General features: G+C 43.1%; 1 protein-coding gene across 2 annotated transcripts in view; it reads left to right on the plus strand.

Moving 5' to 3' along the window:
- DTNB (dystrobrevin beta) overlaps window positions 1–13,301 on the plus strand; it is a 608,309-nt gene that overhangs the window by 157,540 nt on the left and 437,468 nt on the right. Inside the window, exon 1 of one of the 2 annotated variants that reach the window (XM_049695721.1) lies at window positions 108–8,672. The exons of the other annotated variant lie outside the window; for it this stretch is intronic. Coding sequence (XP_049551678.1) covers window positions 8,642–8,672 — 31 coding nt within the window. The 5' untranslated portion in view covers window positions 108–8,641. Of the gene's footprint in view, window positions 1–107; window positions 8,673–13,301 lie in introns of those variants that run through there. 2 annotated transcript variants of the gene reach the window in all.

Consider the following 13,301-nt stretch of genomic DNA (forward strand, 5'->3'; position numbering starts at 1 on the left):
CTACTTCTCTTTTTGTGTTCTCCCTTCTCTCTCTTCCTTGTTTTTTCCAAGAGGGGTTCAAGAGTATTTGGAGCCCAGCTGCAGTGATCAGCACCTGGGAAAAGAACTGGCTGCTTAATAAAAGGGGCTCCGTCTGAGCATCAGGGCGGAGGGGGCAGGGCTCAGGCTCCAGTCTGAAGTCTGTGCCCGAGCCATGGCAGCAGCTGTTCATGTTCTAAGCTAGCGGTTCTCTCCCAGTTAATTCTGAGCTATTAGCAGATTTCAGAACTGCCTGTCCAGATGAGCTGTCAATATCATTTAACAGCTGTGCCCCTTCTGCTCCTCCGTTTATCAGCCAAGAGAGATTAAAACAGCCAATAATGTGTGTAAAGCACATCGATAAGACTGGCACGTGGTAGGTGCTGAATTAAAATGATTCAAGACTAGCTTCCCCTTATCCTGTCTTCCCAGGGCCTTTTTCCCTCCCTCTGGGTTCTAGTTGTCGGCTCCCTGTAGCGTGGAAGTCTTACAGGAAATGAGAAGTAGTTGCTGCAAAAAACACGAAGCCCAAGGAATTCCCTGGCAGTCCAGTTGTTAGGACTCGGCGCTTCCACTGCCAGGGGTCCGGGTTCGATCCCTGGTCAGGGAACTAAGATCCCACAAGCTGCGTGCTGCGGCCAAAAACAAACCAACAAACACGAGGCCCTGACTCCTGGGAGAGCACTGAGGTTAGCCTGGTGCACAGGGCATGGCCGCGTGCCCATTGTGGCACTGATGCTTCTCCTGGAGGGGCCTCCTGCCTCTGTGTCAGCTGCAGCCCTGAGATCCAAAGGGGTTCCAGGGCTCTGCTGCTTGAGGGATTTGCCAGGTGTTGTTAGGTACTTTACACACCCATAGTCGTTTAATCCTCCCAGGTGGGAATGGTTGTCACTGGTTTACTGATGAAATTTAGGGAAATTAACTAACTTGGCTAAAGACACAGGGTTAGTGATGAAGCTGGACTCCCAGACGCTAAAGCCTGTATTTTTTGATTCTGTGCCTCTAGTGCATCTGCACCTCAGGACTGATAGGCACCCTACATGTTCTACAAGTAGTGCAAGCCAGGGACAGAAGGGCAGAGTGGTGGGAATAAAACCAAATCACCAAACCCTTAACCTTGAGGTCCTATTTTAATACCACTCATTCCTCCCGTTAGCCGTGGGCTCACTTGTGTGGCTGAGATAGGCGGTTCTAGAGTTCCACAGACCAGCCAGGGGGCTGGAACTCACCCTTGGCTGGGGGTCCCCTTGCTTGTCAATATGGCAACTGCCGTATTTCTCTTCTTTCTCCAAGCCTGGGCACCTGACCTCCAGAGTTACTTCTTTCTGTTTTCAGACGCCTAGGTCTAGGTGTGTGTTAGTTAGAACTCTTGGCCACTACTAAAGATTCGCTTAAGTTGGCCTGAACGAAATAAGGACACAGAAGCATGCTGTGGACACCATGGGCAAGGACAGAACCAGTTCTCAGGAACGACCTAGTGCCAGGGACTCAGACCCCACAAAGACCCTCTCTATCTCACTGTACTTTCTGGGTGGGGTTCATGCTGTTTCCTCAGCTGCTCCAGTCTGTGACTTAGAATATACGCCTGCCAGCAGCTCTGTTTACATGACTCAGTCATTCGGAGAGACTTAGAAGTCCCAGTGCCAACTTCATGGGAATGTGATTCCAATTCAGTGGTTTGGGTTAGATGGGTGGGAACATGATATATGAACAAGACCTCCAAGAATCCTACTGCAGTACCCATGTGTACATGGGGTGGTGATGGTGGAAATAAAGATATTCCTCAAAAAAGTTGATGGGGGTAGCAGTTGGGGTGGAGTGTGCTCTGGGAAGTCAACAAAACAGATGTTCACAACCAGTGTATTCATCACCCAGGATGGCTTAAGAAAAATTTGCTCTGGGCTCATCCTTTCTTTCTGGCCATTTTTCTTATAACAGATCAGCTGCACCAAAAATACCACCCTCAGAGGTTCTGCTTTGTTAGATCCAGGATAGATCCATGAGGTGGACACTGCAAGTTGCCTTTCCAATATCCATTTTTCCCTTCCTCCTTACTTACAAAATAATTTTGTTCAAGGAGGGCAGTGCACCCAACTAAAAATACTCATATTCCCAGACTCCCTTGCACCAGTGGGTGGCCATGGGGCATGGTTTTGGCTCAGGAGATGCAAGTAGAAGTTGGCTAGGGATTTCTGGAAATGTTTTTGCTTTTCCTATTATAGATATCACCCATTTCTCCTCTTCCCATATCCTCTTCCTGCCCAGAATTCAAATGTACCTCCTGAAGTACATTCTTTCATTGAACAAATATTTACTGAGCACCTGTTACCCGTATATTCCAAGTACTGTTCTCAGTGCTGGGAATACAGCAATGAATAGAACAGACAGAAGCCCCTGTCTTCACAGTGCTTAATTTTAGGGTGGGGAGAAAAACATTAAACAAAAAAAAACTATTGCAGGGTCAGATGACAATGTGAATGGCCAAGAAAAATAAAGCAGAGAAGGGAGACGGGGAGTTCTAGGTACTGATGGTGGTGGTGATGGAAAGGGATTGGGGGGTTGTAGTCACCCCCTTATTAGTCACTTACTAAGAAGATGACATTGGAGCAAAGTCCTGAAGGAGGTAAGGAAGTGGACTCCAGGAGAGGGAAAGAAATGCAAACTTCATGGGTGAGAGTATGTCAGGCTTGTTCAAAGATATTGCAACCCTGAGGCAACAAGCATAACACGTAAAGGTTGATGGAGTGGAGAGACCGTGAGTCCCAAGTCCCTGGCAGGGTTTGCGCTGCTGCATCAGCTTGGGTCTGTCCACTTCTAGACTTCTAATGGTGCCAGACAAACTCCCAGGGGTTTAAGTCAGTGTTAGGGGGGACTTGCCAGGAATCTGCATGTGAAACGGGATTTGCCAGGATTCTGAAGGTGATTCCAATGAACGCTCACTCAAGTATGAGAATCTTAGTTGCAGCCATTTGTGATTTTGTGTCATACTCCTTTGGGCCTGCCCTTCAAGCACCGGCACTGGGGCCACCTGCTTGTGTAAACACCAGGACTGCCCTCCTCGGGGGTGGTAGAGGCAGAGGGCACAGAGCCACTGGAGGGCACCTCGGAGCCCCTGTGTTCAACCACAAGTCCTTTCTTTACAACTGGCCCGGGGGAGGCTGCTACCTTGTTTGGTCTAGAAAACCAAAGGGATTATTTGTTAACATCCAAAGCTCCCATTTTGCAATAAGAAAAAGTAGACCCAGAAAAAGAAAGTGATTTCCAGAAAGTCACACAAATGGTGTGCAAGCTGGGCCTGGAGAGCATAAGGACTTATTTGCTAGACACACTGGTTATGTTTTTTGTTGTGTGTTTATTTTATTTGGTTTTTAAAAAATAATTTAAAACTCACAGAAAAGTTGTGGGTATCACACTAAGAATTACCATGTACTCTTAGCCCATAGACCTCATTTAAGTTTTGCCAACTGACCCTAGAAAAACCTTTATAGCAAAAGGATTCAATCCAGGATCATGTGTTGTATTTAGTTATCATGTCTCTTTAGTCCCCTATCTAGAAGAATTCCTCAGTCCATTCTTGACCTTTATGCCGCCTTTAATATTCTTTAATATTACAGGCCAGTTAATTTGTAGACTGTCCCTCGATTCAGGTTTGTCTGATATCTCCCATGATTAGATTCAGGTGATGCACAGAAGTGATGCTGTCGTCCTTTTACTGTATCCCATTAGGTGGAACATGATGACATGGCTTTGTCCTATTACCGGTGATGTTAAGTTTGATCATTTATTTATTTATTGAAGTGCCTTTTTTTAAAAAATTCATTTATTTATTTATTTTTGTCTGCATTGGGTCTTTGTTGCTGCGGGTGGGCTTTCTCTAGCTACGGTGAGCGGCGCTACTCTTTGTTGCGGTGCGTGGGCTTCTCGTTGCAGTGGCTTCTCTTGTTGCGGAGCACGGCCTCTAGGCACGCAGGCTTCAGTAGTTGTGGCATGCGGGCTCAGTAGTTGTGGCTCACGGGCTCAGTAGTTGTGGCTCACGGGCTCTAGAGCACAGGCTCAGTAGTTGGCGGGGCTTGGGCTTACTTGCTCCGCAGCATGTGGGATCTTCCCGGACCAGGGCTCGAACCTGTGTCCCCTGCATTGGCAGGCAGATTCTTAACCACTGCTCCACCAGGGAAGTCCCAGTTTGATCGTTTATTAAGGTGGTGTCTGCCAGGCTTCTCTATTGTAAAGTAGTCACTCTTTATCCATTTGTAATTTTCTTTTTAACATCTTTATTGGAGTATAATTGCTTTACAGTGTTGTGTTAGTTTCTGCTGTATATCCATTAGTAATTAATAAGCATCTTGTGAGGGGATATTGTGAAATTATGTAATATTCCACTCCTCTAAGTTTTACCCATGGTTTTAATGTCCATTGATAATTTCCTCCTTGAATTGATTATTACTGTATGGTTGCCAAACAGTGGCTTTTGACTTCCATTATTTTTCTTACATTTATTAGTTGGCATTAACTTGTTAGAAGCTGCTTTCTCTTCTCCTTATCTCTTTGTTTATTTATATCAATATGGACTCATGGATTCTTATTATATTCAGTGGGTTGTAATCCATTATTACTATGATTTGTTTTGACACTCAAATTATCCCAGATTTGATCAGTGGCAGTGCCTTCAAGCTGGCTTCTGTGTTCTTTTGAAATGTTCCCATTACTTTTTGTATACATTCTTACTTTCTGGCACAGAAAGATATTCCAGACTTATCACAAGAGTCCTGATTCCTTTTAATGGAGAATGGTACACTTATTTCTAATGGCAGTCTGTACTCCCAGGAGTTCTCAATGGACAGAGCTTGAATTAAAAATATATATATATATATATATAGTATATACAAAGATACACACACACTTTACAATTGAATTGAGTTTGCATCTGAGTTCACACTGATTCCCCCAATTCCAACAAACATCTAGAGTTCCTGTTTTTCATCTTTATAACTCTTTTCTCTGACAGTTGAGAAACCTGGCTCCCACTAACCTCAATATACTGTATTTACTTATTTGCCCAATTCCCTTGTTTGTGGCCAATTTCTTGACCCACACAGGGCTGCCACCCTGCTCAGCTGTCTTCCTCACATGAGCGCCAACACCTCCACCAGGCCGTGGTCTGCGCAGCCATGCCTAATGATGGAATTACTAAGGAGGGAGGAAACAAAGGAGGGAACTGGGAGGTGAGGGGTGGGGAAGGAGACATTATATTTGAAGCAAAAACACTCCCGTTGTTTTATATCCCTCTCTGTGTGCTGCAGCAAATCTAGAAAAGGACAAGATGATGAGAAAAGAAAGGATGTGAAGTAGGATGTGAAAAGTAGGATGTCCCTACTCTAGGGGTTTGCAAATTGAATAGTCAGGGAGAAATTCTTTCTGAATGCTAAGAGCAGAAACACCCAGTGTGCTCACCACCCAGGCTCACTGTGCACACATCTGGCTTCCACCTGGGGCTGGTCCTCACCGGTGCATTGGCTGTAGCATGCCCATCTCCCGTGTGCCCCTAGGCAAGTCATCCAACTCCCTGGTTCATCTAAATGATGACCTTTCCCCACCCCACCCCCTCACCAGCACTTACTCATGATAAGAGGCGCTCCAGAATTTACAAAGAATAAAGAGCCCTATACGTGTAATGGGTTATTATTATAGTTGTGTCGGGATATCAGGTCAGCTGCCTAAATGGAGATCCCAAATAACTGGGGCTCAAACAAAACAGAAGTTTCATTACTCTCTCGTATAGTAACATGGCTATACGGGGACCACGGCTGGTTTGCTGACTGATAGGGCTGTTCCATGGGATTAGAGACCTACACTCCGACCTTGTTGATCCAACATCTTTAGAGTGTTGTCCTTGTCCACAGGGCCAAGATACTCATCACTACATCTTCGCTCAGGTACCCAGGAAGGGAGAAAAGGAGGAGTAGAGGGCATGCCCTGTTCCTTAATGTGAACCTGGAAGTTGCATAATCCCATTGGCCAGAACTTTCTCACACCTACCTTCAAGGTCGAATCTTTGTCTTTATTCTGAGTGGCTAATAATCAGAGGTTTTATTAAGGCACAGCTGTATGAATTGGCTCTGTTTCTGGTCACAAGGTAATCCCTGTATTTTCTGGGCTCCTCATATAATGGCCTCTGCAAAGTCCAGATGTGTCTCTGCCACAGACAGCAGAGCCAAGATTTGCAGGACTTGGACCTTATACAATTTTGGAGAGAGGAAGGATAACTCTTACCAAGAAAAAGAGAGAAAATAATGAAACAAAATTAGGTATGGGAGTGAATACGTAGAATGCGAAAATAAATCACAAATTACACAATTTAGAAGCTGACAAATACCACAACATCACAAATATTATTTAAATACCTGACAGACCTCTCTAAAACTTTTTCCCTGCATTTTCCGACTGTGCACTTTTTGGATGTGTCTGAATACGACAATAATTTTATGCTATTTTCTAGCCAAAAAAACCAGAAACATAATTCAGTCTTTCTTTTAAAATGGTTGACTAAAATTTTTTATATTATTGAGAGTTTAGGAAAGTTTCTTTCTGCTTCAATTCATTATTGGTAATGTCATATAAATTTTTAGAATTATGATTAACTTTGGGAAAACCTCTATAAAATTACTTTCATACATGCACTAGAGGATCTCAGGGCATTTCAAGTTATTCGTGTGTGTGTGCAATAACTAATCTTAGATACTGTTTGAAATAATAATGCTCATGCTCATTAACCAGTTTGTTAACAATGTCCTAATTGTAATGGCTTATTATTAATTTTTTATATCTTCATAAGTCAGCATTCGGGGGGATGCAGAAAACATACAACATACACACAGATGTACTAGCTCTTTTAGTACTACAAGACTGTCCCTGTAAACACAAGAATTCCTATAAATTCTCTTTTGCACAAGTTCCATCAAAGAGAGGGAAAAAATGAATGGTGTGTTTGTGATTATATGCACTATGTCATGTACATTCCTGACAGAAGGGAACTTCCATGTTGATCAGGGATTGATGAGAACCAAACAGTCCACTTATACTGTTTTGCTGTCTGACAACTGGAAGAGTTTTCTACAGACCAGCTTTTGGCTTTGTAAATTTCAGACCTTGTCTCTCCTTCACTACCCACCAAGGTTTGGTGCCAGGCACTGGGGAACTCTTTGTTATCAGTTTATGGTCTCTGGCCCTGAACCTTCATGTTTTACCACCATCGTGGGTGAGTTGGCAGAGTGAGTGATGGGAGTATTCCTGGCAGCCCTTCCTACACTAGGTTAGCTACCAATATTTATCTATACATTTATCTATACATCTAGACTGTGAACCACCTAAATATATCCCATTAAACCAAACTAAATATGTCCCCAACTCAACTTCCTTCCTTTTAGCTAGAACTAAAAATGCATGCAGCCATGTCTTGACGGTATAAGGGAACTAGGAATGAATGGAGACAGTGGTTTTAAGTGACTACAGTAAAAATATCTTACTTTTAGAAAATTTTTTTTCAATTTTATTTATTTATTTATTTTTGGCCGCAGGGCTTGCAGGATCTTAGTTCCCTGACCAGGGATTGAACCTGCGCCCTCTGAAATGAAAGCTCAGAGTCCTAACCACTGGACTACCAGGGGACTCCCCCAATTTTATTGAGGTATAATTGACGTACAGCACTGTATAAGTTTAAGGTATACAGCATAATGACTTGACTTACATACATCATGAAATCATTTCCACAATAAGTTTAGTGAACATCATCATCTTATATAGATACAAAATTGAAGAAATAGAAAAAAAATTTTTTCCTTGTGATAAGAATTCTTAAGATTTACTCTCTTCACGACTTTCATATATAACATACAGCAGCGTTAATTGTATTTATCATGTTGTAACATTACATCCCTAGTACTTAGTTATCTTCTAACTGGAAGTTTGTACCTTTGACTACATTTATCCAACCAGGTTCCCCGCCACCTCCCCAGCTCCCTGCAACCCGTAACCACAAATCTGATCTCTTTTTCTATGAGTTTGTTTCTTCGTTTTGCAGTATAACTGACCTACCACAGTATGTTACTTCCTGGTACACAACATAGTGATTCAATGTTTCCATACATTTCAAAATGATCACCACAAAAACTCTAGTTACCATTTACTTTTAGAATTTTTAAAGAAACATACGCCTATATGATTACATTGTCAGGGCCTGTCACTGGACCCTGCAAGCAGGGTGTCTTGGGGTTTAAGCTTCAGTATCTTCATAGTAAATCCACCTCAGCCCCCTTAGGTGTAGGCAGAGATTTTATGGCAGCGATTCAAGATAGGAAGCAACTTTGCATTCCCCTTGGTACCCTAGCCCTGCTTTTCCTGCTCTCCCCTCCATACCACTTCCCCTCCAACGTGCATTCTGAAGACTTCTCTCCTTCTGATAAAGAGAATTGACAACAACAGTATCACCACGGATAAATTCCTTAATGTGAAACTTTTTTGTTTTGTTTTGTTTTTGTTTTTGTTTTTTTTCCGGTACACGGGCCTCTCACTGTTGTGGCCTCTCCCGTTGCGGAGCACAGGCTCCGGACGCGCAGGCTCAGCGGCCATGGCTCACGGGCCCAGCCGCTCTGCGGCATGTGGGATCTTCCCAGACCGGGGCACGAACCCGTGTCCCCTGCATCAGCAGGCGGACTCTCAACCACTGCGCCACCAGGGAAGCCCCGATGTGAACCTTTTTTAATTATAAGATTAAAACCTACCAAGTCAATAAATCTGAAATAAATAAATGAACATATACACGTATGTTCACACGCACATGAAATTAAACAATACCTAGGTAAATAATTTTAATATTTTGATCTATGTATTGAGCCACTATTACGAATGGGCAGCTAAGAGCTACCCAACCCACTCTGGGACTGTGCCCAGCTCCTGTTCAAAGGCAGCATTCATGGAAGCCTGAGCTTCTCCAGAACGTTGCTGCTTAGCCTGTGGGGTGTATGTGTGTATGTGTGTGTATATATGTGTGTGTACACTCATATGGGTACACACAGGTATACACACCCATGCTACACATCAGGTACTGTGTAGAATGTGTGCTCTATTTGGCTGGAAATCTTCCCTTTCAAAGATGCTTTTTGGGACTTCTCTGGAGGCGCAGTGGTTAAGAATCCACCTGCCAATGCAGGGGACCCCGGTTCGAGCCCTGGTCCGGGAATATTCCACATGCCGCGGAGCAGCTAAGGCCATGCACCACAACTACTGAGCCTGCACTCTAGAGCCCATGAGCCACAACTACTGAGCCCGCGCACCACAACTACTGAAGCTTGTGTGCCTAGAGCCTGTGCTCTGCAACAAGAGAAGCCACTAAAATGAGAAGCCCACGCACCACAAGGAAGAGTAGCCCCCGCTCGCCACAACTAGAGAAAGCCTGTGCGCAGCAACGAAGACCCAATGCAGACAAAGATAAATTAATAAATGAACTTACCAAAAAAAAAACAAGATGCTTTTTGAACACGTGCTTCCTCACACCGCCCTGTGTTCGGTCTCTCTCCAAAGAGGATGAAGAGTTTCTAGATCCCACATATTCACACAGACATTCATTTTTGATGCCAAGCCTGTGTGACCTCCCTTTCTCAAGCCAGTGCCAACCCTGGAATATAGCTGATTAAAAAAACACCTTTATTTAAAACAGGCATGAAGTCTGATGACACAATTAGGCTGCTCTCACAGGAGGGAATTTAAATGCATGGGGCTGGCCTTCCTTCCTTCCTTCCTTCCTCTCTACAGTTCTGTCTGTCTCTGTGTCTCTCTCTCTCTCCGTCACTGGAGCCAGTGGCCCACAGCGGGGAAATCAGTACTTTAAAAAGAAAACAGGGCGGGGCGGGGGATAAATTAGGAGTTTGGAATTAACATATACACACTACTGTATACAAAATAGATAACAAGGACCTACTGTATAGCACAGGGAACTATATGCAATATCTGGTAATAACCTATAATGGAAAAGAATATGAAAAAGAATAGATTTGTATATATGTATAACTGAATCACTTTGCTGTACACCTGAAACTAACACAACATTGTAAACCAACTATACTTCAATAAAATAAAAGAAAAAAATCTCAAAAACAAAAAAACAAAGAAAACAGAATTTTTTTATCTTTTGAGAAAGAAATGATAATATATTTTACCTGTCTACATTTTTAATGAAGAATGAAGAACTAATAGTTTATAAGTTTACATGTAAAACATTATAGTTTTTTATGTAAAACTAATAGCAAACATATAAAAAAGTTCTGCAATTTGGCTGGTTTTGTACTTGGCTGGTTAAGATACTCTTAGAGAGAGAGAAGAAATGGGTTTGCGGGAAAAAGATAAAGAAAGATGTGAGAGAGTTATCCAAGGCCATCATCTAGAAACCACTGTACCAGGAAAGGACCACGAACAAGAGCGATGAAGTGGTGGGAGATGAGCAGGAACCAGCAGAAAGAGCTTTGTGCTCAGGCACCAGACAGAACCCTCCAGGAGCCTTGGAGCTAAAGCAAGTGGAAGCTGCCCTTTGAATCCTTTTGACTCATGCAAGTACTTCAATGCCATCTCTGCAAAGAAAAACAGGTTTTCTGCTTTTATTATTACATATTTAACTTTTGAAACTTCATGCTGAGAAAAATGGTTTATTTCCCCAGGGAATTCTAAAAGTTTTGCTAGCACTGGAAGGCATGACTTGTGTTTCAGAGATCCTCTTCCCAACCGAACAAGGCTGTCTGTCAGAGGAGCAGTACGACAGTTCCCTTTGATCTGCAGAAGCTGCTTGACTCATCTTTGTTTTTGCAGAGAGATCAGGGCTGTTGTATGCCACAGTAGTTGCTCGAGGCCCTTTCCGCTTGTCAAACTCAACCCACATTCTGATTGCATTTCATTCTAGTTGCAAGAAATGCAGTGGAAACGGTAATAAAAATCAGTTCAGTGAAAACGGCCCAAAGGAATAAAGTGATTTTTGCCCTCAGTTCGGCAGGGAAGAGGCGGTTGTCACTCCCAGCCTCTTCTCAGGAAGCAGAGCCCCGACCGACTCCTTACAGCTCCCAGGGGAACTGCAGATCCCAGGCCGCCCACAGTCAATTTGCTTTACAAAGAGAAAATAATTCTTCGGGAGCTGTAGAAAGCCTGCATTCCTTCTGAAAAGTGGGGGGAGGGAGGGTAGCAGTGAAATATTTTAAAAGAGAGCTAGAGAATGGAGAGGGGTATGATATCCAAAAATACTCAAACTAATAGGCACTCACATACACCCACACACACTTATTCAAACCCCTGTTCCCAATTAGAAAATGGAATCCAGTTTAGGAATGATAATTTACAATATTCTTCAATTCATTAGTGAAGTGAAGGATTATAATCATGGCGTTTCAGAAAGGAAGGGAGATTCATTCATTCATTCATTCATTCATTCAGTGACTACTTGCTGAACACCTACAAGGAGTAAGGCGTTAGGCTAAGCATCATTCCATCAATAATTCCTCACCACCGCCTAGCTACCATTTCTCCCCATTTCCACTGCTGCTTCCCCTCCCCCATCAAATCCTGCTCAGGATGCTGCAAGTCTCCTAACTGGTCTGTCAGCTTCTATCTTTGCTTCCACCTTCCCTCCTGCCCCCCATGGTACGTTCTCCACACAATAGCCAAAAAGATATTTCATAGCAATGTGTTTATATTTAAAATGTAAAATAAAATCATACGACTCCCCTGCTTAAAACTCTCCAATGGCTTTATGTTACCCTTTAAAAACTAGGCTTTTTACAACCGTCTGTAAGGTCCTACACAATCTGATTCCTGTCTATACTTTTTTACAATCTTGTATCTCTCTTTCTCCCTTCAAAATACTCTACAGCTACACTGGCACTTCTAATGTTTTATTTTGTCCCTCAGATATGCTATGCTTGTTCCCTGCTCAGGGCCTTTGTACTTGCTATGTCCTTGTCTTGGGGTGCCCTTCCCCCAGACTTGTAGATGGCTGGCTCCTTTTCACCATTCAGGTCTCACATCAAATGTCACCTCAGTGAAGTTTTCCCTGGCCACCCAGTCTAAATTGGCTGCCCTTTCTATGCCATTACGGTTTTAAATTTATTTACTAAAAGCATAGCGCTTACCATTATCTGAAGGTATTTTATTTATTTGACTGTTGAGATAATAGTTCTCAGTGTGGTCCCAGGACCAGCAGTTTTAGCATCACCTGGGAAATTATTAGAAGTGCATAGTCTCAGGCCTTACTCTAGACCTACTGCACTGGACATTCTGAGGGTGGAGACCAGAGATCTGTATTTTTACAAACACTCCAGGTGATTCTGATGAAAATTAAAGTTTGAGAACCATTGGCTTATAATGATTACTGCTTCTCTCCCTCGTTCCCCCCCGCACCCCCCCATTCCCCCACCCGCCCCCTGCCAAATGGAAATCCAAAAGAATGGAAATCCATCTGTCTTGTTCAGCACAGAGCTATTAGCACCAAACACATAGCTGACACTCAATAAATCATTGAATGGTGACAGACTGAATGAATGATTGAACTGGTGCCCTGAGTTCTGTGTCTCAGGGGCCACATGGCACAGACTTAGCAAACAGCCCAGTGGAACCAGGCCCCAGGGATATGCTCACCGTCTTCCACAAGAGCTTTTATCTGTATAACACATTGATCTTGCAGGCTAGATAAGCCTGAACAAGGAGTTCTGAGGTTAAAGAAATGCTTGAAAACTATGGTTCAAAATGTTATTAATTACAGTTTGGAAACTAGGAGCATGTTCCATGTTCAGAGAACCAGACGGTTTGTAAGTTGTATCCAATTAGAGGGCAAGGATAACATCCCTTTCTTTTCAATTCTGTACAGTTCTTACCACATGAATCCTGGAGCAGGCTGCTGATTGACGAAGTGGCTTTGTCTTCCCTCAGTCTTTCTGCTTTATATCAATCCTGGAATTAAAAAAAAAAAAGCTCTAAACCAGTTAATCCTGCCTCCAGCAGTTTCTAAAAGCTTTCAGATTGAAACACCAGGTCAACCCCCAGCCCAGATCAGGGAGGAAAAACACCATCTTTGCAAAGGACATTGAACTTTAGAAAAGGTTAGATCAACAAGGAGAACAATGGAAAGGCCTTGGGAACCTCTTAGAAATAATAATACTCTGGCTTGAAGCAAATATTATGGGCCAGGCACCATGCTGGGTACTGGAGTTACAAAGACCAAGAGAGTAGTGTTCATGTCTTCAAGGAGCTTG

Source organism: Orcinus orca, chromosome 13 (assembly GCF_937001465.1).
Source record: "Orcinus orca chromosome 13, mOrcOrc1.1, whole genome shotgun sequence".
Lineage (NCBI taxonomy): Eukaryota > Metazoa > Chordata > Mammalia > Artiodactyla > Delphinidae > Orcinus > Orcinus orca.